This window comes from Simochromis diagramma, unplaced genomic scaffold (assembly GCF_900408965.1).
Source record: "Simochromis diagramma unplaced genomic scaffold, fSimDia1.1 OVJJ01000753.1, whole genome shotgun sequence".
NCBI lineage: Eukaryota > Metazoa > Chordata > Actinopteri > Cichliformes > Cichlidae > Simochromis > Simochromis diagramma.
In genome coordinates this window covers 14711319-14739300 of record NW_024387523.1, presented here as the reverse complement: position 1 = coordinate 14739300, position 27982 = coordinate 14711319, and the positions used below count along the sequence as shown (strand labels likewise).

At 41.3% G+C, this 27982-nt stretch overlaps 2 protein-coding genes across 8 annotated transcripts in view; both read right to left on the bottom strand.

Annotated features, from left to right (window-relative positions):
* rftn1a (raftlin, lipid raft linker 1a) overlaps positions 1-27926 on the bottom strand; it is a 37285-nt gene extending 9359 nt beyond the window's left edge. The window contains exons 1-5 of one of the 3 annotated variants that reach the window (XM_040020463.1): positions 27913-27926; positions 24535-24537; positions 15237-16717; positions 8762-8913; positions 1891-2074 (exon numbers count right to left, since the gene is read on the bottom strand). In XM_040020463.1, the coding sequence (XP_039876397.1) occupies positions 1891-2074; positions 8762-8909 (332 nt within the window). In that variant the 5' untranslated portion in view covers positions 8910-8913; positions 15237-16717; positions 24535-24537; positions 27913-27926. Of the gene's footprint in view, positions 1-1890; positions 2075-8761; positions 8914-15236; positions 16728-21017; positions 21027-24534; positions 24538-27912 lie in introns of all 3 variants that reach the window. The other 2 variants (XM_040020461.1, XM_040020462.1) reach the window with 2 other exon arrangements.
* Positions 16756-22192, bottom strand: dazl (deleted in azoospermia-like). 5 transcript variants are annotated; one of them, XM_040020474.1, is made up of 10 exons: positions 22069-22192; positions 21273-21395; positions 20187-20278; positions 19892-19943; positions 19721-19787; positions 19476-19615; positions 18434-18514; positions 18169-18244; positions 17670-17740; positions 16756-17427 (listed from the first exon to the last, which is right to left on the bottom strand). In XM_040020474.1, the coding sequence occupies exons 1-9, from the start codon at positions 22069-22071 to the stop codon at positions 17682-17684; spliced, it is 693 nt and encodes a 230-aa protein (XP_039876408.1). In that variant the 5' UTR covers positions 22072-22192; the 3' UTR covers positions 16756-17427; positions 17670-17681. The 5 variants fall into 5 exon arrangements, with proteins under 5 accessions (XP_039876408.1, XP_039876404.1, XP_039876407.1 ...); XM_040020470.1 differs by having other exon boundaries at positions 16757-17427; positions 18150-18219; positions 22069-22189; XM_040020473.1 differs by lacking the exon at positions 22069-22192 and adding an exon at positions 21824-22019 and having other exon boundaries at positions 16757-17427.
* Positions 27927-27982: the final 56 nt, after the last annotated feature.

The following is a 27982-nucleotide window of genomic DNA, read 5'->3' as shown; positions in this document are numbered from 1 at the left end:
GTAATGATTAAACTCTGGCTCTCTTTCACTGTTTGTCTTTTGGCCTCTCTCTCCCATCATCCCCAACCTGTCGCAGCAGATGGCTGCCCTTCCTTGAGCCTGGTTCTGCTGGAGGTTTCTTCCTGTTAAAAGCAAATTTTTCTTTCCCGCTGCCACCAAGTGCTTGCTCATAGGGGGTCATCTGGCTGTTGGGTTTTTTTCTCTGTTATTGTAGAGTCTTTACCCTACAATATAAAGCACCTTGAGGCAACTGTTTTTGTGATTTGGTGCTATATAAATAAAAATGAATTGAACTGAACTGATGACAGTGCTAAACCTTAGTGAATCCCTGAAACATAAATGTTTCTCTAAATTCAGTCAGGCAGATTTTTAGGTAAGTCACAAAATGGGAGAAACATTTTAAACCTCTTATGGTCAGACTAGCCAACCATTATTCTTCTACTGGGAGCAACTGAAGTCATCATAAAATTTAGTACTCCACAAACTATAAAACTGATCTATCCTCTGGGTCTGAAAAGTAATATGCAGCAGTGCCCTAAACTTATTTTGTTTCTAACAGCCAGTACGGGAAACTCTTGTCCAAAGAAGTTTGATCATATAGAAGACCACGGGAAATGTACCAAACGTCTGGTTCAATATTCCTCAATAATAAGGCCTCATCATATCTTATAGACCTCATAGTACCATCGTATCCCAACAGAGCTCTTCAATCTCAGAGCGCAGAGGCATATTTTCAATTTCCAGAAGAAGAGCCTTCAGTTATCAGTTTGGACTCTGAAGACAGCCACCCTATCTACTTTTAAGATTAGGGCCCAAACTTTCATTTTTGATAAAGCTTATAATTGGGGCTGGATCACATGACACTGAACCCTTACTTAGTTGTGCTGCTTTAGGCTGGCTGAGCATTCCTCCTCCTTTCACTATTGTTCATTGCCAGCTCGTTTTCATGCCACAGTAGCATTTCATAAACTTTTCTCTTCTGTCTCCTAAAGTTTCTGTTTTGTCTGTGCTCCTTTTTTTTTTTCGCTCTTTCTCCTCCACCACACAACCAATTGCAGCAGACAGTTCACCCTCCCTGAGCCCAGTTCTGCAGTTTCTTCCTGTTAAAAGAGAGTTCTTCCTTTCTACTCTCACCAAGTGCTTACTCATTGGGGATTGTCTGACTACAGGGGTTCTCTGAATAATATTCTAGTGTCTTTACCTTACAATGCAAACAGTCTCAAGACAACTTCCTGTGCCAAAATGGCTAAAAAGCTAGCACAGGCAACTGGAAAAAACAGGAACGTCAACATAGGATAAATGAAAATCAGGAAAACAGACAGAGAACGTTGGGAAAACTTAATATAATGCAAAGATAAAAATGAAACAGAGCCATCAATAAACACATCAACAGGACCACACATATGATGATATATACTCATAAATAATGAACAGTGTTAGGAGAGCTCATGGTTTATATTTGGGTTCATTAACTTCTTTGATGAGACGCTGAAAATGAACTCAGGTTGGAAACATGCAAGAAGTGAAGAAGAACTGGGTTACAGATGAGACAGCTACACGATTTAGTCTCAGTACAGTATATTACATTTATAGTCAAGAGTGAGAGAATTGGGATACAGAGCTAAAGTTAGCCATTTTAAGTGGCTGACTCACCAGCAATTAAAAAAAAAAGCAGGTGAGGAAGCTTGTGATAATGAGTCTCAATTGGCTTCCATGTCAAAACAATGAAGTCACATAGGCTGGCAGCTTCAAACGAGTGCCTAAATGAGGCTGCAAATTAATCATCTTAATTATCTTAATCAATCTAGAGTGAATAATCTTACAGGTTACAATTTCTTCCCTAAAGCTGGGTACAGTTGCTCAAAGCATAAGCATGTTTAATAGGTTTACCTCGGTGTCTCTCGGACCAGCACGGCCCGGTGGAGCTGGCGCTGGATGTGTGCTTGGCGGGGCCCGCAGGGGTGAACAAAAGGGTGGACGGCAACCAGGACAAAACCCTGTGTGTAGAGCTCCCTGACTTGAACCGGCAGCTCTCTGACCGAGGACAGACAAAGGACTGATGACACCGGCACCTCTGGAGGGAGGAAAATGGGTGAGAGGAAAGGGAGAACAACAAGGTTATACAAGGATAGGGTAATGGGAAATAAGGAGCAGGTTGTAAAAGGTGGCAGAGAATTACATAGGAGTGGATAAAAGCTGAAACAAAGAGGTGGGGGCAGAAAAAAAAACAGAGAGGTGGGGAAAGAGACAAAGGGACAAAGGGTGTGAAGGAACAAAGATGGAGCATGTTTCATTATGATAATTCACACTGAACAACAACACATGGCATCTTCATGCTAAATCTGAAACTAATTACACCGGAACTATTAGCCTCTGTCCTCACTGTCACCAGCACAGTCTGGCTTTTGGAATACACACACAAGTGTGCAGGGACACACACTGTTATGGATGGACAGATGCTGGAAAGTGCTTATTTGGAACCACATTCACCCATATTAACAGAGAGTTTAACACATCTTTCCCCCCAACACAGACACACACACACACACACACACACACACACACACATCAAAAGGTTTGACAGACAATGCTATCACATCGCCTGTTTGGGCGTACGGTATTAGCAGCAATCGCTAACACAGAGCTGCTTCTCTTATTACCAAACACAATGGAAAGAAAACCCGTTTACTTCAGTGGAAATTGTTAGCAGAGCTTATCGTATGGAGGCAAATCCACCAGGGAGAGCGCAATGTTTGTGAGAGCGACCCTCTTGAGGTCGGTGCATTGTAGTAAGGCTCTCTGCCTGTTTACAGGCTTTTAAGGAAGCATGCACGTGGCTGGGTGTTTGAGCGAAGCCAGGTGTGTGAGAGGGATGAGGGCGGCAGGGAGGGGAATAAAAAAAAGAGAGAAGACAAGTAAAGAAAACAGCAGACAGAAAGAACGAGTCGGTTAGCAGAGCTGGGTTGGAGAAGGAGGAGAGCAGAGAAAGAGAGCGAGAGATGAGGCTGTCTGTTTGTGCCTGAATGCTTGTCATCCTTCCCCATTCAATCTCATTTGCATGGGTCTGGAGAAGAGAAAATAACCTGAATAAATTAACTAGACACACACACAAAACACACAGACATCCACACATGGAGAGAGAGAGGGAAAGAAAATGTGCAAACCATCTCATTTTCAATTTGTTCCTCATCATCTGGCATGTTCACACATACACACACATACAGACACCCAAAAAGCTGGCAAGTATGTTAGGGATACAAGCACATGAGGACACATTCTCCTGACTCCCATCTCAGTGAAACAATAGGAGAAAGAAAGGGGAAAAAAAACTCCCAGAGAAAATCCAACCATCACATCATTTTGGCATAAATGCTTGGAACCACAAGAGCCTTTCATCAGGCAAACACTTAAAAGGGTGTCTGTGGGGACTTATCAAAAGCAGTACAGTGATAATAATAATAACAGCTGGAGACTGGGGTAGGGTGGTGGTGGTGTGGGGGGGGGGGGATAACAACGATCCTGTCACCGTAAACAGTCATTAGCCGTCATTAGCCCTGCACGGCTGGCACTCACCCACCAACGAGATGCAGGCGAGGCATCGCAGCTAATGCCGACAGGAATACAGAAAGTTATTAGGGTGTTCTGCAAGTGCTTTAGGCTGGGAAGCGACTTCATTTATACCGTCTGCCACTGTGGGATTTAAAAGGGAGGATGCGATTCTGCCCCAGAATGGGAACGGCTCAGGGCCGAAAAGCCGGCTGGAGTTTTGTGGTGTCAGGGAGGTTAGTGTCAGAAGGGTGAAAGAGTCTGATGGGTGCATCAGTATCAAACTGTCTTTTTTTCTGTGACTTTTGGGGTTTGAAACTAAGAGGGCAAAGTGCACATTTAAGTAAGTATGAGTGTTTTTATCAAAATGTCCATCCACACACTACAACTGCTTAAAAGAGAGACTAAACCAAGGATACATTGTTTCACGGGCACAAGAAGCAACTGTGGGACAGTTCTGTGGATCTTCTATTTTTGTCTCAGCTTTGACCACATCATTGCCACACTGGGCTAAAGGCAATGTCTCACTTTTTGACCCATGATTTCACAAGCTACATGTAGAGCGTGAGAGTCATCCCCTTCCTGTAGTTGCCTTAAAGGGCTTATTAATTCCTTGTACAAATCCCAGAATTTCAATGTGTGACTGTAAAGCATATTTTGCAGTGTATGTGTGCCACAGCATCACTGTGCGAGCGAATGCGCGTGTGCGTGCGGGCCATCTTTTTGCCTCTGTTGTCTGAGTGTGTGCGTGCGTTAGGAAGAAAGCGCTTGCGCTAAGCCTGCTAGGTGATGCATGGGGATTACTACTTACAGCCACCCTCAAGGCTTATCCCCCTGCTTGCTGGAGGTTCACGTTTATTTAAATAGCCTTCTAATGACTTGCAGAGGTTTTAGGCGAGGATATGTGCCAAAACAGTGACTATAAAATAATCAACTTCCAGGAGCCTGGAGCTCCCCCGCCGTTTGAGGAATGTAGCTCCAAGTTATGAGAGTTGCCGGTCAGTATCTGAGTTTTGACAATGGAGGAACGATCTCCTCAGTACACACACTTTATGAGAAATGTCTCAGAGAAAGCGTCGGGTTCACAAAAAATGGCTGACGAGTACAAACCAGAGAGAAAAGGTTTTGCTGTGGTGAGAACACAGTGTGGCGCTTAAGGCACATACAGTGCCCATGTACTTGTGATGCTGTGAATTCCAGTCTGGCTCACTTTTGACACATAGCATCTCTCTGCCATCTTTGCTGGCATTCTCTCAAGGCCTTTTGCCAATAAGACTGAAACTGCAAATAAAAAAAAAAAATGGAATGATTTGAACTAACAAGCTCTCCGTTTTGAAAAATGTTGATATGCTTACCTTGAAAAAAAATGCGTCAGGCAATGTGCAGATGCCACAAAGTGATGGATCTGTGGCATGCCAAATGCATCACATGAGATATTCTAATAGCAAGGCCATGTAATGAAAAATCCGCCATAACGTTGTGGTGTGAGTGAAGTACACAAAAAATACTTCAATTATACACGCAAAACCATTGCAAAAACTGTGCGCATAACTCTGCTTGAAAATAAACTTGCCCACAGGTATGCAAAAGCACCGCAAACAGCTCCAGCTACACACACACACACACAGGGACACACACAGAGCTGAGCATTAGACACATGTTGTAAGTTTTAATGAGCCGAGTGGGTCTCCATCTCTGCAGGGCAGCAGAAAGTCATCAGCAGAGTTCAGCTCCTCGCTGTCTGCTCCAGAGACCAGCGTTAGTCACACAGCATCACACCTAACTTCCTTCCTCACACGTCGGCAGAGTCCTGGCTCCCGCTCACTCGTTCTCACACCTCTAGCTCTCTCTCTCTCGACTTCTCCTCTCTCCTCACTCACAAGCTGCTCGTTCCCCTCCCCGCACCAGACCCAGCGAGCATTCACCACAACTCTTCCTTTTTTTTGTCCTCTGTTCTCTAATAAACCACCATGACTGCACTCTCCACTCTTTTCTACCTGGTTTTCCATTCTTTTTCATTTCTTCTGTTCATTACTGAGCAGATCTTCCACACCAAAGCCGGCCGGGTTTAAATGCCACACCTGGCTGTTAGATTTCATACATTCACGCTGACAATGTCGAGGTAACCGATCAGTGTTACAGCAGCGATAATGAAGATCACGGTACCTTTCGCCAAGCCAAGACGATCTGTCAAGCTACAGCAGACTGGTGATTAGAGAGTAATAAGACCGCTGAATAGAAGGAGACATTAGAATGGACATTAGAATGGAGTCACGTGACGAGACGCGCCTTGACAAACCAAATAAATGGCCATGTGTGAACCGCAGGGCAAATGCCCGAAATGTTGAACATATTTCTCCTCATCCTCGTTGGATTAATCACAGGGTTGCCGTGACCCGGAGCTGGGCTTAGTCACATGGAAAACAAATAATATTTTTCTTTTTTAGCTCAACCACTGCGAGAGCTCAGAAAACAAAGGCTGACACTGTATCATCAGCAACATTGTTTCTGGTGAGTTTCATCACTCAGCGGTCAAAGGTCAAGTTAGAAATCACACTGTGCTCCTCCGCACTCTGAACATTAAGTTCCTCTTCCCGAGAACACAACTTAGTTTAATAAACAGCCATCCAGTCTCCCATATTTCACAGCGGCACCGGGGAAAATATTTGTTTTTCGTTACTGTGGAGGAGTCATCAAGTCACGCTGGCAGGGAAATAATACTATTAATGGAAGCCAAATTGAATTAAAGCACGCATTTGACCGTGGGTTTCCTCAATGACACAGGCTGACATACAGATTCCTCTATCTGCCTCCTACATACACACAAACACATACACGCGCACACACACAAATACAAATAAATCCCTTTGCTGGGAATGAGGTCTCTCAATCTCCACAAACAATCAGATAATCCTCCAGGAATCCTTCAATTCTCTTGGTCTCTCTATCACAAATGGAGAGAGAGGGGCCGGCATATACCCTCTCACAGACACACACACACACACACACACACACACACACACACACACACACACACACACACACACACACACACAATCAATTCATAGTAGCTGTGTTTATCCTAAAATAGTCTACCAATCTTAAGCAGCTCAGGTGGCGTCAGTGAGTTTACCATATAAATGACCTGCCTGTCTGTTGAAAGATAACACTAACTCTGTTGACTAAGTGCTATGAAGTGTTTTTTTGTGTGTGAATGTAGCAGCGTGGATACTTATATGATCACTGTGTAAGAGTGTGTGTGGTCCTCCTGTATCTATATGTGTGTATGCTGCGGCACATGTGATTAGACAATTTATCTGCTACCGCCTTCAGCAACAAGGAAGACAAGCAATCCTCATGTCTATTGTCTGTTTTGGTCACCACCATTTGGGGTTGCCATATTTCTCTCTGCCAACACTAGAGCCTAACCCACTTGCCAAACATAACAGGGCTGGCTGAAAACGAAGCCGACTGGCAACCGGACCAGTGCCACTTGGCTGTGGCTTTGTGCCTGCTGTCTGTTACACTGTTGCATTTGAAACTCGAACAGAAAAAGGATTTCGGTGAGCTGCTCGCACCTGCTTCTCCTTGTCAGGTGATGAAGTGCACAGCAGAGGGTCTTAGAAACATTAAGCCATAAGGCAAAGAGGCTTCGACGCAACGGTTTCTCCTTCACACCCCTATTTTTCCCCTCACTCCTTCTCTCCACAGACCACACCGGCATAATGGCAGAATTAGTATTTTTAGAAACCAAATGCCTCTTGAGGATTCTCATCAAATGTTCTAAAGACGCAGTCAGCATACACGCCCACGCATTATCAGACACACAATCGTTCATATTTGCAAAACGGTGCAAACAAAAACGCGCATTTCCAAAGGCGGCATGTCGCGCACGCTCGTCAGCTTTAGTACACTGTCACTGTGAGAGGGAGCAGCAAAGGGATGTTAGAGGGCATTGCTGCAGCACAATAACAGCTGAATCTCAGAATTAGAGGCTTTGAACTCACTGCAACAGGAGCTGCACACAGAAACAACTTCAACTTATAAGCCACTTTCTTCCCTCAAGATACTTAATGTAGGAAAAAAAAGACAAGAGCTGCTGACCTAAACATTTCACTTGACTGTTTAAAGTTAGAATAGCTACTGTGGCTATTTTACGAGTAGTACACACACACATGCGTGCACACAAATCTGTAACCAGAGTTCAGGATGACAAAGCAAAGGAGAGTTCGACATAAAACAGCAAACTGCAGCAAACAACCAGGCTCAGTTTAAAGAATTCCTCCGAATCACTTTGGAATGGCCAAATGTGAAGGCACATTCCTCGGAGCCTCCTCCAGACTGGAACTGGGACAAACAGGAATCAGATCTGAATGAAGCTTGCCTGCTGCATATCAGGGCCAAGATTTATTCTTCTTATTTGAGCTGCGTCTGAAATCTCTATCAGTCATTCATTGAGTCAGTCACTCATTCATTGCTGTCATAACGATTGTTAGCAAGCAGAAGGATTCGGGAACTAAAATTTGTAAAGGCATCTTTAGATTCGCTCTGCCAAGAATCAATTATAAAACCGATCTATCGGTTACAAAGGAAACAAATACTGAGAGAGCTCTTGTTAAAGCCAATAGCTATTAGACTAAGCTGAAACAATATGGAACAGACAGATGATACTGCTAATGGGTGATGACTTAGTTTCTTATTTATGGTTCTGGCACTTAAGAAGGAATAACTCTCTGCAGCTGTTTTAACTTTTGTTACTGGTTAGCTGGAAAACTGAGTCAAGTATCCTGCAGCTCTTCCTTCCTTCAGTTTTGGCCTCTAGTAACCGTGGACTGTATTTGGCTATTTTAGCTGCTAATTACACACCTATGTTTGCCAGCTACTCACTCACTCACTCGCTTTAACGTCAGTTTGGCACTTGGCAGGAGCTCATAGTCAGGTTGTCAGAGCTTTTTTTTCACCGTAGAAAACAGGATGGCATCAAAACCGTAAAGGCATAGGTCGTATAACTAATATAATGAGCTGAAGGATGCTGATAAAAAGCTCCACAGAGCTGATGTGACCAGCGATCTTGCCATATGTGTTTCAGCGAGATTACGCAGGGCCAGCTCGAGCTCTCAAGAAGAACAAAGAAAACACCTGTACACATAAATGGGGATATGTTTCTGTCTGTTAAACAGAGATGACTGACAGGACGTGGAGCTGCACTTCATACCTTCTTTTCCCAACAGGAAATCCAGGAAGTGGTAGGTGTAGGCCACTCCTACTTTGGTCTCCACCTGAGGACGTCGGAGGGTGGAGTAGATGTTTCCTGGGCTGTGCCTCTCTTCGGTCTTGCGCAACTTTGGGAGCCTACACCCCATATCTCTGTGTGAGGAGAGGAGATGGGTGAGATTAGAAAGCTTGTTCAAAAGATCTGCGATGATAAGAAAAAAAAAAAAAAACAGAAGCATGGAACAAAGACTTGAGTGGGAGACATGGAATCGATTGAGTTTCTAAATATACAAAATGCATTAGCACTTCCAATAAAGTGTGTGATAGTCACACACAAGCCTAAATCCATTTTTTGGGGGGGAGGTAATGTGTGTATCTAAGGTTTGTACGTTCATACCTCACACAGACACATGTGCTGCTGTAGCGCACTGAAATATGAGAGCGTCAGCCATTACCTGCTTGGTGGGCTGTGATACGGGCATCTCCTAATCAAATAGGGCTGATTGAGAGCGACATGTTTGATCAGAACGAATTAAAGGAGAAATGAGACTGATTTCCTGCCCTGTCAAGCAGAGCGACACGAGACTAGATAGAAAGAGGAGAGGAGAGGGCAACCAAGGTATTAGGCATGTTGTACAGCTAACCAATTTATATGTTGATCCAAAGCTTGCCTTGAAGCACAAAGAAATCCGTGTTCTTTTAATAAATGTAAAAAAAAAAATGATGTAAGGACACCAGATTGCCTTGAGAACAGGTGATTGGAAAAACAGTTCAGTGTATGGCTTGAAATTTCTCTGGAAAATGCTATAAATAATTGGGAACAGAAAGTAGAATTACAAAAAGAGGGGGGCAGAGAAAGGGGCTAAATGACAAGAGACTGGGGGGCGTGGCCAAAATCAAGCTAATCAGATGTGACAGGGTTGGCACTCTCCAAACATCTCCACAGATAAGCTTAATATTCCCGTCTACCACGGCCCGTAAGAGTCACAAGATGAGGCATCTGCATATCTATGGGTGCGAGTGTGTTCTTGTGAGCGTGTATATGTGTTCCCCAGGGGCAGGTCTATATCTGTATCGCCATATCTGTTCAGGGAGCATGGAGAATGACACAGACGCTCCCATTGGGCCAAGTGCATGGACATTAACTCGGCTAACGATCCTAACAGACTACATTAAGCCTGGTTTGCGCATGCATGCATGTGTGTGTCTATGTGTGTGTGCGTTATGTGGGTTTGGGTGACTTACAGTTTTTATCGTATTGTACATGCATTTTTGAAAGGTTAAAAAGTTGCAAAAAATAAAAAGGGAAGCAGCTTTGTTATATTTTTGTAGGTCATCTGCCTTAAAAGAGTACACTCCGTTATAATAAACTTTGCAAAGAGCACATAATTAAAACTCATCATTCTTTCAATAGAACATGCTGCTTCATAATGAGGACAAATGAGGAGAGATGGAGGGATGATGCTTTGGGGAAGGACAAGGAGAGAGTCAACAGCATATCTTATCAGATTGTCTCCCTTTTCCTCTTGACCCTTCTTAAACTCCCATAAACCATTAGATCTTCGCTGTCTCCTGTTCTTAATTTGCAGAACGCTCGCTCTTACGTCTTCTGTCCACCACCTTTGATTAGGGCCACTCTGTGCACACTGCTGGCACAATGGCCTTGATTATCCTTACAGTAAACTCTTCATTTTTCTCATTCTTGCTTTTTGTGTCCGTCTGATTGCCAGTCTTGCAACATCCTCTTTCTTGTCACCAGTTCTGACCTCTACATTTGCTTCATCCAACCACATTTCTTTTCTTAACATCTCTCCAGTCATGCCATTTCAGTCCTCACCTTGCCTGACCTCGCTTCTCACTGTGTCCCTCATATCACCGTGTGGACCCCAGGAAGAATAGATACTGCTGTGCTTTAGCTGATGGGAATTCCAATAAACTAAACCTTTGCCGCATCTATTGCCATGTGCCACTTCTAATCCTTTCTGTCTTTACAATATAACATTACAGTGTGCCCTTCCACACCCCCTGTCCTCTAGCCATCCACTCCCTTTGTCTGTTGTCTCACGAGTCTTCTCCCCTGCAGAGCCTACTAAGTCCCGTAAAAGTATTACAGTGTCTCCAGACAGGCAAACAGACAGTCGAGTAGGCCCCGAGTTATGACTGAGTTACAGCGTGTACATCCACTCCTAAATATTTTCCCTCCTGGGCTCTACTTTAATACACTCTGTCTGCTGACGGGGGTAAAGGTGGGGTAATGTGGGGATGTTTAGCAGACTTCATCCTGGCTGGTTAGGGAATAGGGATTTAGGTTTGGGAGTAGATGGTAGGATCAAATTTAGGAGGGAGGAGGAAAGATAGGGAGTACAATCATATAGAGAGACAACAGTCTTCCATCACTTCCCTTGGATCTGCTCATCATCCGATTCCAAGTTTTGCCCCATTCCATGCAAAATCTTCAGACACATCACATCCATTCAAAGTCTCACTCCATTCACAAGGCACTATGCAACAGTGGGAAACCATCACGACTTGGGATAACACACTTACCGTTTTGATAGTAACAGCTGATTTAGTTGTTCTTAAATAAATTGTGATTGGTCTTGGTCCTGACTGGCCAACTGCTCTATTCTATTTATTCGACACCTCATTATCCCTTTCGTTGTATTCCGTATCTGTAATTGGACGCAACACTGAAATGAAAAACCTAGGTTGTAGTGCAACAGAAACTCGTCTGAGTTGAAGACTTGAGGCCTTTTTCGCTACACGCGAGGCCTTTTTCTCTACATGTCGACTTCAAACAGAATCTCTCGCTTGCTGTCGCGCAAACACACAGGCAAGAAAAGGCCTTGACAGCAAAAAAACATCCATTAAACGGGTAGAGACAGGAGAGGGAGACAGATAAAAGGAGAGAAGAAGAGAGAGAGGAGAGTGAAGAGGGAGACAGACAGGGAGTAGCAGAGGGCTTCTCATTAGAGAATCTCTTGTAACAGAGAGTTTTCAAATGACAGCAGATTTACGCGAGAGCATAATCCGTCTGCACTATGCCACCGCTCTGCTAACTCCTGTGCCACTCGGGAAGGGGTGGGAGGGTGGGGGTGTGGGATGCCCGATTTCCAAGTAGCAATATTCATCGGCAGCAGAGTGAGAGCTAAATGATGGACGCAGGCTGTGGGAATTTCACAGTAAATGCAGATAGAACCACTTGGGAGTCACCACAATGGTGAAAAGCTGAAACTGGCATTTTCTGACTGATACTGAACACTGTTATTGTTTTAGGTCTAACTCAATAGCATACCTGCATTAGGCCCCTCATAATCTATTGTATTAGTCGCTTTGGCTGAAAACAGTGGCATCTGGTGCGATCTTCTACAGCTGTTGCACATCTGCTTCAAGGTTTAATATGTTGTGTGTTCAGAGATGCTCTTCTGCATAACCTGCTTGTAAATAGGGGGGAATATTTGAGTTACTGTTGCTCTCCTGTCAGCTTAAAGCAGTCTGGCCATTGTCCTCTGAAATCTCCCATCAACGAGGCATTTTTCCCCAAGGAACTGCTGCTCACTGGATATTTTCTCTTTCTGGACCATTCTCTGTAAACTCTAGAGACGGTCGTGTGTAACAATCTCATCAGATCAAGACCAGCCCATCTGGCACCAACAACCATGCCAGATACAAAGTCACTTAAATTGCCTTTCTTCCCCATTTTGATGAACCTCCCATACTGAAGTTCATTTTGAACATCTTGACATATCTACATGACTAAATGAACTCTTGTTTTAGCGTTTTATTGTTTAATAAACTAAATAAAAATAAATAAACTAAAAAACAAAACAGATGCATATAAATGTGACACTTCTTGAATGTGTAGAAGTTTTTTTTTTTAAACAACCTTTTACACAAATACACCCTAAAATCATTTACTGACATTTGACATCTTCCAAAAACACAATAGAACAAAAGAGGAAATCCTACCTGTGTGCGTGTGTGTGTGTCTATGTGTGTGTGTGTCTGTGTGTGTCTATGTGTGTGTGTTGACTGATCAGGGCAAGTTGCCAATTATTTAAAAGCAATGGAGAATGTCAGAGCTTGGCTGCAATATATTCCAGTATGTGCTGCTACAAAAATAGAGATGTTTCCATCATACACAGAAACATGGATCAGCATATTTACAAGTAAATCATGTGAACTAAAAGGTCAGTCGTCTGACTGCTGGTAAGGCTCAGATTCAGACAGGTTTCTCTCTCTTAGCTCTTTATGCTCTCAGACAGAGCAGACACACCTTATATGGTCATCTCAGGTGCACAGCTCTGGATGTGATCCCCAACCACCAGCCATTCAAATCTTCTGCTTATGAGGGGCAGCCAATCACAAGAAAACGGACTTAAAAGAAGAGGGAGGGATGCACTCTGGGCCAGCGTAAAATGAGCAAGGATTACTCTAAACTGTGACTTTAAGTATATTATTATCAGAGTAATAACATTAATATCTCTTCGCTATTTGCTAGCATAATGAAATACTAACCAAATTCTAATGAAAACCACATGCTTATTTAAACCAAATGATTACAGTAGTCTAATTTACAGTTTCTGGGATAGTAAAAATATAACAGGGGCTTGAAATTGTACCATGCTTGCTACCAGAAGTTAAAGAAGAGTGTTAGCTGCCTTTTGCAGCAAGCATAAGCATATAGTGCTTGTTATCTTGTGTATCTGTTGCACTAAAGTGATTTATAGCTACAAAGAGGCAAATAAAACAGTCACTGCTGGCTTCCATTTTACTTTATGGGCCAACTTTAAAAGCCACAATTTGCACTATTTGTGAGTGGATGGCATTATTAATAGGTTAGTGTACATGCAGAGTTTTGTTATTAGTTTATCTTATTCCCCTTTAAAATCTATGTATTTGTTGAATTTATATATATATATTATATAAAATATGTTTCAAATATTATTTTTCTATTTTATATGATATATTTTAAGTCCGTTGTTCAGTACTTTGGTCAGTGGTTACTGTTTTTAAAGCGCTTTATAAATAAAGTTGGCTTGGCTCCCAAAATAGTTTGGAACTCTGATTTAAGTCACGCAGTTTACGCAGTTGTTTAACAGTAAATCAAGGCACTATAATGAAAACTGCATGCTTATTTTAGCTATCTTACATACATACGTTTGCACAGTATTTCACTGAATTTCAAAATTAGAGGTGACAGACTAAGCCCTGGGGCGACAGCTCACCTCCCACTGGGTGGGGAGCTCCACTCAGATCCTATTCAAGAATGATGGACGCTGATCATCAGGAAAGAGAAGGGGAAAAAATACAATGAGGCAAAAGGAGACAGAGAGAGTGATAAAAGACAGGCAGGGAGCAGAGAGGGAGCATGTCAAGTTGCTAGGAGCGAAGTGTGACTCCCCCTAAGCAACAAAGTAGTCACCTCAAACGGTGTTTTAATGAGGATGCACTGGGAGGATAAAAACAAATTATGACATTGATGTATTGGTCTGTCTCACAGCTTCTCGCACAGCCTATTTTTCTTTTCTTTTCTTTTTTTAAAAGCACAGTTTATGAACAAAGGAAGATGGCTTAGACTGGAGCATCAATTTACTAAGCCCCGAGGTTCCTGAATCCATCATACACGGGCCTATTAGACTGGATATCAGAGGAGCGAGAATAACTGGTGACACAGAGAACATCAGGCAGCTCTTAGCACGGCCAGTATGATAAACTGGGTGTCAGTCACCGCTGTTGCTGTACAGTGAGCAGTCATACATACCCGTGTAACTAATCGCTGTCCCGTGCATTTTGTGAGCGCAGCCTAGCTTGAAATTACATGTTTCTGGTTTTCCTTCCCCCCCCCCTCTCTAGTGTGTTCAACCCCAACCACACACACACACAACACGTGGCTGGCTGGTGGAGCCCGTTAACGGCGGTAGTTTAGTGAACGGGAAATGATACATGACAGGGCGCTTACGCACCAAATCCTTCACGTTGTGACGCGCGCACACACACGCACACACACATGCGCTTTTCCATCTCCGCTCGGCACATTTAGCTTACTCCGTCACGCTATATCTTGAGTTCACTTCAACCTGTGACAGTGAGCAGAAGGCTTATTCATTTCGTTCCGCCATGAATATAAATGGCACACAACATCACACAAATCAAATGACTGTCTGAACGTCTAAACCAAAAGCATTTCTCTAGCTGTCACCGGTGTTTTATAGTGCAAGGCTCCCAAATCTAAAGTAAAAAAGAACTAAAGAAAGAAGGATTTCTTACTCTTGGAAACGCAACCCCGCCTTTAAAGTTGTTTTGAAAGCTGTAAGCTCTAGAAGATAAGTTACTCAACAGTGAGAAAAGTTATATAAACATTATGTGCAATTTAAAAAAAAAAATGCGCAAACTCAAAACGCCAAGAATCATTTACACATTGCTCCCATTACTTTGCAGAAATTAAAGAAAATCCTATAGTTGTTTTTACTCACGATCACGCAAGTCCCGGTCTTACGGTGTACTGGAAGCCTCCTCACGCTTGAGTCAGTCTACGCGCTTCCCTCTCCTCCCTCTTATTTCTTTGCCGTGTGCGCTCCAGTCACTGCTGCTGGAATGAGACGCACTCACTCTCCTCTCTGACAGCTCCAATAGGTAGAAAACACGAATCCTTCATTTAGAAACAACTGACTTCACTGCAGGCTAGCGATAAAGTCCCTCTTCCTCCCTGCAGCAGCAGCGTGTGGTGGAGACGAGTGAAGGAGAGGGCGGTTTATCTCATCCTCTCTCCTCCTTCCTGTTGTTCCTCACTCGCTGCTCTAGGTTTGGATTCTCTGAAACACTTTAGGAGAAATATGCACCCCTTTAGATGAGGGAGGGAAAAAAAGTTACCTCAGTGACTACCCCAGGGTAATTTACAGATGTTTTTGCTCCAATAAGTAGTCACAAGTCACATTCTGGGTACTATTGGGGTCATTAGGCTCTGAGACTTTTGTTTTTCCAAGGTCTTCCCCCCCTTTTAAAATTCATATTTCATAAGAAGCAATCCAGACTTATCCATAATTCAGAAACGTCTGACTGAGGGGGGTGGGTGCGGTTTGGTGGGTGGCCACAGGGCTGAACAGAGCACCCTGGGGAACCCTGTCACACCACCAGACTGTGACAAAAACAAAACACTGTGACCAGGAGATGATGGGCTTGTTGCCAGGGAAAGACAGGCAATCCAACCCTGACTGAAAACTAGCAGCCACCGACAGGCTTATGAGGCCTGGGAGCAGCAGCTGCAACCGGTATGTTGCCTGTCTGTACCTCCACACAGATCACCAAAGTATGACAAACAGGAAGTTTCAAAATAAGCAAGAGTGTCTAAAGAGATGCAAAAACATTAACAGCCTCAAATGATAACACATTTCAACTTTTATTTATCAACAAACCCTGCAAAACATGAACAGTAACAACCCTAACAGTGCTGTGCCCAGGCTCTCTGAACAAAACAACACAATCATGTCTGCGCACAGCAACAAGACCTCAGAGGTCAATCTCCATATGAAACTACACAGAACTGGGTCAAAGAAAAGCCGTGATGTACACCACACACCGATGTGCATTTTCAATCACACAAAGCTACTTCTACTATTAAACCTCAAACACATTTTAAGTGCACTTACTGGAGGAAAAATGCCTAAAAACATTTCTCAATTATGACATATCTGTAAAACACTTTGTGTAAACTGCACTAAAATCCCAAAACAAATACAAACTAAACCCTAACAGTGAACCTTGTCTTAAAGAGATGAAATACAGCATATTGTTTTAAATCATGTCCTTCATTTTTTAAGTATGAGTTGATTAATGAGTTATTGTAAACAAAAATTATGCCGTGATTGTCCTTGAGTGTGGAACCACTGGACAAACATTAGACCAATGATGAAGATGAGAAGTAAGTAATAATGATGAGGCGACTGAGATTGGTTTACTGCCTCAACCTACAACCCATGAATCTAAATAAACAAAAAAAAAAAAAAAAAAAAAAAAAAAAGGAAACAAAAGGAGGGTGGTGCGCTCCAAATTAATGGAATGACCAAGTGCTCTTATGCTATAGTAAACAAGTTAATGAAGATTATTAATCTGAGGAGCATTAGACCGGAACTTGAGTTAGAAGACAAATATGCCAATGCTGAAAAAAACAGATTGAGGTCAAGACATTGTAGTAATATACAAATATATACATATGTACAGAGAGCCCAAGCACAGGATAAAACCCTCCAACCAAACATTTAAAATAATTCCAAAAGTAAATTAAAACTAAAATATAAATAAGCACAAAAGGTGGGCTTAAAAAAGTCGTCCCGTTCTATGTTTGGGATACTTAAAAAGAAACAAAAAAAAAAAAAGTGATCCCATGTGCCAGCTGGTTTGGTGAGGGTGCTTTGCTCTTCCTGTGCTGTCACTGTGATCCATGTGGGTTAAAAGCAGCTGACTGCAGGTCAGCACTACAAATTGTAATTGTGGGATGAGATTAGCTGAAGTGTAAAGATCATGCAGTTTGGTGTTAAAATGGCTCTCAAACGTTTGAGGCACGGAATGAGAGGCGAGGGCATTTGGAAAACAGCCTGAAGAGTTGGGTTACTCCAGATGTCCAGCGTATCAAGGTGTAATCTTGTCTAAATTCTGACTCCCTGAGGCCTGCAGAGAAAGGACAAATAAATAAATCACAAGTAAGTAAAGTTGTTTTCCCAAATCACACAGACAAACAGAAAAAGTCTTTTTAAAAGCGTTGGTCAAACATTTTTGCTTTGAATAGAATAGCCTTTATTGTCATTGTACAGAGTATAACGAAATTGGAGTGCCACTCCCTTGGTGTGACTTTAGTAAAGATTAACAAAGTTCTTAGGAAAATACAACCATTTGCAGTGGTTCTGCTTTACCTGGCATGGTTCTCAGTAGCTGTGGACTACAGCACAGTCAGCATGGTCTGGACTCCACAGTCCACAAAGCTCTGGAAACAAAGTGTAACACAAGAAAAAGAGTTTGGTGGAATAATCCTATAGATGTGCTTCAAAGACATGAACAACTACAAAAACAAGCACAAACAGAAAAGCACTGGATGCGTCATGAATTGTCAAGTTCACAAAATTAACTTTTGTGGAAAAAAGGGAAGGTTAGAGTGCATTGTTGAGCCATTCTTCAGGATGCCAACACAGGCCAGACAACACCATCTAGTGGTGTACATGGACATCACAGTTCTGGACAACAATGACTTTTGTTCCTAGGGGGGCAAAACAAAAACGGAGGGAAAAGAAAAGGAAAAAAAAAAAAAAGAGAAAAAACAAGGTTCATCTGCAATAGTTAACCAATTCTCAAAGGACATCTGTTTAGTCTTTCTTTTTAATGACTTCTATTCTTACTCCTATTCAATGCAGTCACCTGATTGACAGGCCGTGTCCTCTGGTCCGGCGTCCAGGGAGGTGGGGTGTACTGTGTATGAGGGGAGAGGCGTCAGCTGTCAAACAGAGGGCAACAGACAAACCCAGACTCGCTACTATAGGAGGACGGGAGGGTATGTTCGATTGTGGGGTAAGCAGGGCCAGATGTACTTTAACCAGATTGAACCCCTCATCTCACATGCAGGAGCATATGTGCAATGGCTGCGAGACCCTTTGTGTGGGGGTGTGTGTTTGTGTGCGTGTACCTGATAGGCATAGGCATTCTGCGCGTAATTCACTGGCATCTGCGGGATCATGACCCCTCCAAAGTTGGCATAGGAGTATGGCTGCAATCAAAGCCAGTAACAACACATGAAACCACAGCACAGAGTTTGTAGAGCCAAACAACGTACCATTTACTGAATAACTGGCCAATTTGGAGATTATTTATAACAAAGCTACTTACAATTGTTGCCTTTTCAATTAAAAGTTATACATTATTGTACACTTTGCAACTTTATTCTTTGTGAGGATTAACCAACTGTCTCAGCAAATACATGTTCCATTTTATATTTCAGAAGTATTATCACTGGAGAAAACACAAAACAAATATTATATATATATATATATATACTTAAAAAGAGACTCCAACTAAAAACAAAAACAACATGACAATAAAATTCTTAACATTTTACAAATTACAATGATAAAACTTGAATAGCTCCGTTTGTTAAACTCACATTCATTAAAATAGGTTAACAACTTCACTGAACATCATCGCACTAGTTTCTTGGCATTATTCCATCCATGCATGTTTTTTTTTCTCCAGTAATTGCATGGAGTTTCTCAGCTGTGACTGACAAATCACATTGCCCTCATCTTCCACCTGTTTTCTTCCTTTTCTAGTGGTCTGTTGCTGTTTTCCCCAACCACATTTATTTTGATGTAAAAACTTCTTTTTTCCCCCCCACTTGTGCTGTTTCACTGGATACAACAAGTACCATCTCAAATGTTTCAGCCTGCTCTTTACTTTATCCCCCATAAAAACCACCACCAGTCCCAAGGAAACACTATTGTATCAATTTCTACATGGAAATTCTTTTGTTTTTGCTCAAGCAGCCGCCTGACTTGTGTTTTACAATAGCTTTGGCACTTTCTTGATGATCAATCTAAAGGTAACCATGTTTTCTTATCTAAAATTGGTGGTTATGGCAATATGTAGTTTGTGAGCAAGCGCTTATCGATTACAAATGATCAGCATTTAACAACATTCAATAACAATCTGAAGGTAATTTCAGTGTAAGATACCTGATTGTATGGGTTGCCTCCGTTTATGATGGGCGAAGGTTGTGGCACCCCACCTCCCATGGGTGAGCAGCAAGCACAGTAGAAGTACTGGGTGGGATTCACCCAAGGAGCGGGGCCAACCAGACGCGACGGCATCGACCCTGGATGTGGGGTGGGGGGAATCAGTTTGGCATTAACATTATAAACCCTATTTAGTGAAAACAGAACAATAAGTATATGCACTACCCAACAAACAGAATACATACGAGAGACCCTTTCTTTCATGATGGCAGGGCCCAACTTGAGTTTCCGTCCCTTAAAACTGATCTGTTGCTATGGCAAAAATATTTACAGAAAATATATATTATTATTATTATTATTATTCCACATTAGACATATGCATAGACACAAAATAGATCCAATGATGGGCTTCTTACCTCAATGATTGACTGAATGTTGACATCTTCACTGAAGTACACAAATCCATAACTAGGAACAAACACACAAAATAAATCAGAATATCCAAATATATTGAAGAAGTAATAACATTCAGTCTGAAATGTAAGTAGATTAATAAACTTCACTAATACTTCTACATGTTCAATAATCTGATCATCACACTCCAAAATTTAACCTCAGTACGTTGAAACAGAAAGTGAAGCAATAGTCATTTCATTATCTCTTCAAAATCTGGGAGCAAAACCCGAATTACTCTGAACAGAAAAAACTTACCCTTTGCAGATTCCTCCACGGTATGTGATAATCTTTACTTCCTTAACACTACCATATCTTGCAAAGAAGTCCCGGATTTCATTTTCATCCACCTAAAGATTAAAACAAGTGAAGAGAGAAACCAGATTTTTAGCAGACTGGTAACCTGTCCAGGGTGTATCACACCTGACTCCACAGGCTCCTGACAAATCTCTTCGTTTTCATGTGATTTTCAATAGATTTATAAACAAAATTCTTAAGAAAATACCCAGAAAAGTCCTATTATTCCCAGGCCTCCCAGGCCAGCTGAGAGATGTAATCTCTCCAGCATGTCCCAGGTCTGTTCTGGGGTCTCCTCCTCCTTTCAAGTAGTGTCTCTACTGTGAGCTGCAGTGCCTGGCTATTGCCACATGTTCTAATTAATACGTTTTAAAAGAACCATGTAGTTTGTTTTTTTTCTTCTCGAAATGTGTGCGGTTAAAGAAAGCAAATTATTTTTCTTTAAATTTTTGCTCGATATGTTAAACCCCGCCCCAAAAAAGGATTATACACAATTCACCAAATTTAGAGTGGCATGTATGTATAATTTTAAGTGATTTAAATTTTAATTATTAATAATTTTTAATGTCATATTTTAGCTTATATTGGTAAATGGGCTCTAGTAAACAGGATTCACAAATTGTAACATATAAGAAAAAGAAATTACCTCTTTTACAAGCATCCTTAAGAGTCTGCGTTTTTCTACCCTACTCTGTGTTCCACACTATAATCAATCGAGTCCTTTTTAGCCACTGAAAATACATTCGTATCACTGTTTTGTTGCTTTTCTTGCAATTTCTGCTGCCCTATGACCAGCTCTGTCTTGAAATTAACACTTCTAATATTAACTAGTATTTAGCTAAATAAGTAAAGGATATTCAAGAGTTCAAAAAACAACTGCTGCTTCTGCCCTATGAAAGGATTATTCTGTGTGACTCAAAATGACTTTTTATCAGTAATGAGATATGTTAGCGTAAAGGTCAACAAGTCTTTTACAACAACTTAAAATACTGGCGTTTTTTGGCAAATGTCGGATAATACTTTCTGGCTTGACAGCTTCGGCATTACCTTCATGTCGATCCCGCCAACAAAGAGGGCATTAGGAGTCAATTTGCCCTCAGGTAAGATGTATCCATTTGACAACTTCAAAGAAGGCAAGGTCTGGTTAGCGCTTCTGGGCTTGTTGATATCCTTAAAATTTAAAAAAGAAAGAAAACAACAAACAAGCCATTTCAATTCACAAGCTTATATTTCGGGAATATACGTATCTCTACAAGATCGCGAGTGCGCCTAACATGCGTTCGCTACTCGGAACTGCCACCATGTGATGGCTGCTGGCCCAACCACTAAAACCAATTTAAAACTGCAAACTTATTTAACTTATAAAACTTTACTGTAGATTTAGCATTAACTACCCTTGTAAAGATCATATAGTGTCTAAGCCGTATTTTTACTGCGATTTCCCGCAAAAAAATCAGCTTGTTCAGGCACTGATGCTAGCAGTAGTGCACTGAGGTCTTCGACATATAAATCTTTAAAAAAATAGAAACTACAAAATAATAAAACAGTATGAAAACACAAGTTTGTTTCGTAAGCCATGTAATTTATGTTAACATTACCTTTTTTTCCTTTTTTTAACAGTTATTGTTAAATGTGGCTTAAATGGGCTGTTAGCTAAAGCAAGTGCGCCTTTTTAACTTTAGCAGGCAAGGTCAAGCTATCAACTAGCTAGCTAAGAGAAAGTTAGCACAGTGGTGACTGGTGAGCCGCCGTACCAATTAAGAAGTTAACAAGTACAATAACCTGCATCACTAAGACTGTTGTACTACATTGTCGGGTGCAGAAATTTAACAGTGGAACTTACCATGTCTAAAACCTGACCAGACACACTGAAAGGTACGCCGTCGACCTTGTTCTGCCCGACAACAGTGACCTCCACCCGTGGTGAAACCACGCCCACCCAGTCCACGTGACTAACTAAAGCAGGACGTGAGTAATGTCATTATTTTCATAATTTTGTTAAGTTAAATAGCATGGAATAATGAAATAGCTGCAAATTAAAATCTCTCAATCGTATGTAAACTTATATGAAAAGTTTTGATGACTCACAATTTGACTCGGTGCTGTGTTTTACATATGCAACAGAATTTATGTGAGATATATATATATATATAGTATTTTGTATTTTGCATGCACTATATGTTTTCATCGTTTTACATCAATGTTAATGCTATATCAGAAGTATATTTGATGTGTGGTATATTCTATCATAAGACATTTTGTTCGGATACCGTCCCGAATGAGATCAACGGTGTTTCAGTTTATGGTACATGATGATTATTCTTGATTTAAAGCCTTGACAGAGCAAACGGTAGCCTGAGGTAGAGTGTGTGCAGATATGTGCAATATGTGAGTGGCGGATTAATACGTGCTACAACCGCAGCATTTCCAAGCTACAAGTTACAACAGCTAGACTTTTAAATTGAAAATCTAACCTGGCGCTGCTCAAAAATCCTGCCAGTGTTGCCAACTTAGCGATTTTGTCGCTATATTTAGCGAGTTTTCAGACCTCCTTAGCGACTTTTTTTTTTTTCTAAAAAGCGACAAATCTGGCGACTTTTTCTGGTGTTGTCGGAGACTTATTTATGACGACTTTTTGCTGTGAAAACGCGTATCGCTCTCAACAAGCAGCGGGTGCTGCCGTGGGCATCTCGCCCGTGCCAAAGTGTTCACAGGTGGAGGATAGTCCTCCCCCAGCTGCAGGAGTTGTTCACACCTATGCGTCCAAACTGCAAATGAATCGCGCATGAGCGAAGCCGCTGCTCCCGCCCTGACCGTAACGCAGTCAATTCTTCTTTTACCGTTATGTTTTGTGGTGCCTATTTCGGGCACTTTTGCCGGTTTTCTGAGAAACCATCCTACTCTGACAAAACGACCTACCCGTATTATAATTTGACAGTGACTTGCTACTAAACCTAACCCTACCCATAACCTTAAGAAGTATTCCGGATGGGTGAAAGAAAAAGTTAATTCGGCGTTGGTGTAGTGCGCATGCTCCGCGTCTGCGCGGAAACATTGGGCAGGATGTTTTTTCAGGTAGGATGGATTCCCAGAACACCTGTCCAAGCCCGGATAAAGGAGCAGGGTTGGAATTGTGACATTAAAAAAAACAATAATTGCCAAAAGAAAATTAATTTGTAGTTCTAAATACATTCTACATGCATTTAGGACGTTTTTACTGACTTTATGTGACCAATTATGCAAATTAGGCGATGACGTCATTTAGCGACTTTTAGGACAGCCAATAGCGATTTTCCTTACTGAGGAGTTGGCAACACTGAATCCTGCTAGTATAACATTACAAAGACCGAAACGAGGTAACTGACAGCACGCCTGCATTTTTTCGGCTTTAGTCTTTAAATCTGACAAGATGTGAATGTGAATTTATATCATTTTTGCTTCTATAGTCACAAGTTCCCATGCTTTTATTTTCCTTTGTAACAGAAAAGCTGAACAAAATGGAAAGGCTGAAAAAAGTTTAAAAAAAAAAAAATTACTCTGCCACGGGTAGCTGAACTCTACTTGGTTTATAGGAGAGAGAGAAATTGAGTTAAAATATAGGCTTGTCAATGTCCACAGAATATACGTGATGGTTAATGGATAAATTTGACGTTGGCTTCCAGTTTATAAACGTTTGGAAGGGAAAACTTTGTCGTGTTGGTTCCAGCAACAAACAAAAGGCTCTGGCCTCTAACTGCATCAGTTCCTTCTTTCTTGCCTATGCATTTATCCTTCTTTAATTTACAGCATGTTTGTAATATTTCTTTTATCAGTTAATCCTAATTGAAAAATAAGCACTGACAGATCAAAACAATTGGTTTATGCAGAATGCAAATTACGGTAATAAAGCTTTAAGTGTGTGTTTAAGTGTCTTTGTGTTCCAACCAATGCTTCCTCTAAGCTGCGTGCGTGCGCAATTGCGCACTGCTGGCACGGTCTCTGCGCACAGAAAATCTGCGTTGTGCACAAAAAAAAATCTAACCTGAATTGAAATTAAAATAAATACGTTAACAATTCTGTTTTGCAGTGTTAGTCAGTAAGTGACTGGCTGCTCCTGTATGGGATGCCACCTTATCCCATAGTCCAGCTAATAATGCGATTCACATTCGTATATACGCAGCTAATCAACGTCGTTGACAGGCTATAGCTGTGTCCCAATTCAGGGTCTGCACGCTTGAAGTACGCGCACTACGCGTACTATGTACGCGTAGTGCGTAGTGCGTACTATAAGCACGAGAAGTACGGAAGTGAGAGGCTTGTGAAATGGGACGGACTAGCCTTCGTTGCGCTGTTCAGGTTGCCTAGCAACCATGATACTAACCGCAAGAAACGTTTCATACAGAATTGTTTGACATAAATGAAGGAGAAACAATGTTTTGTTGGTCATTCGTTTTTGTCATGACATCACTTTGATTAGTTGAGTATCTGAGGCTGAGACCACGGGACTGTAAAACATGATAGTTGAGCGTCATTTCTGTACTGAACAGTCATTTCAAGATTAGTTACTAAATAACAATTAGCTAATGTTGGTCACGAGACTAAAATCATCTCACTGTGGTAATGTAAATATAATATGTATTGTCAGATTATTATGATATATATATATATAGATAGATAGATAGATCGATATTACAGCAGTGAGCTTGAACTCTGGGTCAAAGATTCAAGTTGCAGTTATTTATATGTCCTATCACCTTAAATCTTCACTCAAAGACAAGTATCTTTGACAGTGTATATATAGATGTATTATACATATGAGACAAGTATTGTTCGTTAATATGTTGGCATTATTACATTTGGCTCAGTGCTTACATATATGTGTAAAAAGGAAAATGTACGAGCTGTGAAAACTGTTTCTGATAGAATGAAGAGTAGACTGATATATTAAATATTCCTTTATTGGGTGAGAAAATCAGACCATGTCATAACTGCTTAAAGTCATACAGAATAGATATCAGAGCCTTAAACAGGCTGACTTCTGTCAAAACTGGGCAGAAAGTATACAAACACATAACATCCTTATAGAATATGATGTAACACTATAGATCAACTTAGCTCAGAATATATAAAGCATATAAACAATTACAGCAATATGATGCAACAAACACAGCAGTGCTACTAATCCAAAATACTCAAAGCTTCATAGAACTGAAACAAACATTTATTTTTAGGTCCATTCTACTGCTGATACATATTGAACTGAATATTAAACTTGTTTCTGCCTTTCATAGTGTTTCACTTGAAGGCCCTGAGTACTTTCTCCCACACTAAAAACACTGGAATGATAAAATTATTTGAACATTACCTAATGAGACTGATTCAGGACAGACAATTAGTTCTTTTAAACTTTGCTAGCAGTCCTTCACAAACAGGGAACAGTCTGTCTATTCTCTCCATCTGTCAGCTGCTGCTGGCTCTTCCTCCTCTTCCTCACACACTGCTGAGTTTGTCCTGGTGGATCATCAGGGCTGCAAAGCCTCACAGATGATGTGCAGCAGTGGGTCCCTCAGTCTGTCCTCACTCTGGACACTTGCAGTTGTCACACATGGAAATCAAATGTGTGATAAGCTGCAGGATTCAAACACAAGTGTAACTTCTAAATACATGTTCATACTTTTATTACACAATCAGAGAGAAAGAAAAAGAGAGAGATTGCAGGACAGACAGGTGACAGTCTCAGATGTATACACTGCTATAAAACAGCACAAAAGGAGGAGGATTTAGTGTTTGTGTTATTACGAGTGCTAAACAAGAAGAGTTTCCAGATGGTACAGTGGACACATGTGTGACTCCTGTGATTTCAGCTTTACGAGTGAACCATCAGCTCGTTCAAACACACGTTAAAGTCCGTTTGGCTCGACACCACCGAACAGAGGCAGCGATATAACAAAGCTAACATTAACAGTGCAGTGGATCCTGCTTGTGCCGTGATATTCAGGACTGCAAACCGAGCAGCATCACTGACTTTCAGCTTGTTGTGTTTGTGGATATATGACTGACTTTAATTATCCATAAAATCATCAGATTCTCTGTAAGATTAAGGTCGACTATTGAACGGCGTATATTTTGAAGTAAAGGCTTTAAAACCAAGTTAGTACAAACATCGCTAATGTCACATAACTTTCCCGACATGTGGCCAACAGTAATGTTTTAATGTTCTTCGTTATTAAACATTCGCACATAAATAAGTGACATCATATTCAGTACTTACTTTTGACAGTTCACTCTTCGGCCGCTGCCGTCTGCCGTATTTTGCGGCAAAATTATCCACACCCACCGCCGCATTATGTATTGTGGGATATATGGGACCACGAAGCATGCACCGGACCACGCTTGATATTTGGGGAAATCGACGGCGCATTTGGAGTATGCATTTGAAGTACACTTCGAATTGGGACAGCCGTCGTCGCGTGGCGGTGACGTAATCGCACTCAAGTACTTCAAGCGTGCGGTCTCTTAATTGGGACACAGCGACCTTATGTGTTTTAGCTAGCAAAGCGGCGTGGCTGATGTGGAGTGAAGCCACGTTAATGACAATGTGTACAACCGTTGGAGATGTGAGCAGGAGAGACGGAACAATTGACGGAAAAAGTGTGGACTTTATATCAGTTTTTAAATTGTGTTGATAGGCCACGTAAAACCAGAGTTATGATAAAAATATCTGCAATGTTTAGTTTTCTTCCTGAAGACTATCGTTGTTTATATTTACTGCGGGAAGAAATGGTAAAAACAGCGTTTTATAAGGAAAACGCTCGAAAGCACTCTCCGCCTGTGAGCAAAAACAAAACCAAAAAAAACCCCCACCCTTTCCTATGTACCACGTCGACCAATCAAAAAATGATATGGCAACATGGCATTTAGTTGTTTAGGAAGGGGGAAAGTTTTAGGAGTGATGGCGGTGTTTTGAGATGTGAGAGATTTTCGACGTTTAGCACAAATCTTGTGTAGTTAGTGTGTAGTGTAGTCAATAGTTTTGTTGTGTGTGTCAGAACAACGAGGCGACTGCTGAATGTTACAGGTGTTACAGGAGTGATACATCTCCTGTTGTCAGGCCTGCAGGTGTCAGGCTGTTGTTCTCCTTTATCTCATAGTGGACAGAAATTGTTTTTTGGAGTGGCACAAATGATTTGTGTGGCATCAAATTTGATGCAGAACAGCTGATTGTTCTGTAAATAGTTTGAAATGTTTATTTAAAAAAAAACAAAAAAAAAAAACAAAAAAAAAACACCTTGGCTGCATTTTTAGGTAAACAGCTGCAAGAAACTTTGTTTTCAAAACTCAGTTACTTTTTTTGAAGAACTATATAATTAATTGCCCAACACTGATCATTATTTACTGTATTTTGCAGACAGAGTTACAGGACTCTCTCCCAGACCACCATACTCATAAAAGTCAAAGCTTTATACAAAGAAAAAAAAAAAAAAAAAAAAAAAAAAAGAAGTTGTGTTTTCAAAATTGGGGTTAAAGTTATTTTTACTTCCAATAGTGTTAACATACTACACAGGTCATGAACAAATTTTTTTTACATTTTCATTGTAAGTGGGATAAAGCAGTTAATTAAAAGTAGTCTAACATAAATGTAAATGCTGTAATTTGATTATTTTAATAAACCATGTAACTTGGATGGATTTGATGCTGGCGTGACCACAGTGCACACGTCTGCTGTTGCTCACAGTGGTACACGGGACCGCTCAGGGAGTTTGTGTGTTTGCTCAGAC

Bases quoted from the DNA above. Each gene is read 5' to 3' on its own strand.
- dazl (XM_040020474.1), bottom strand. The intron at 18,245-18,433 runs GTACACGCACAC...TCTGTTTGACAG, and splicing joins AGAATGCCTATGCCTATCAG to CTGACGCCTCTCCCCTCATA. The intron at 17,741-18,168 runs GTGACTGCATTG...CTTTGTTTCCAG, and splicing joins GGACACGGCCTGTCAATCAG to AGCTTTGTGGACTGTGGAGT.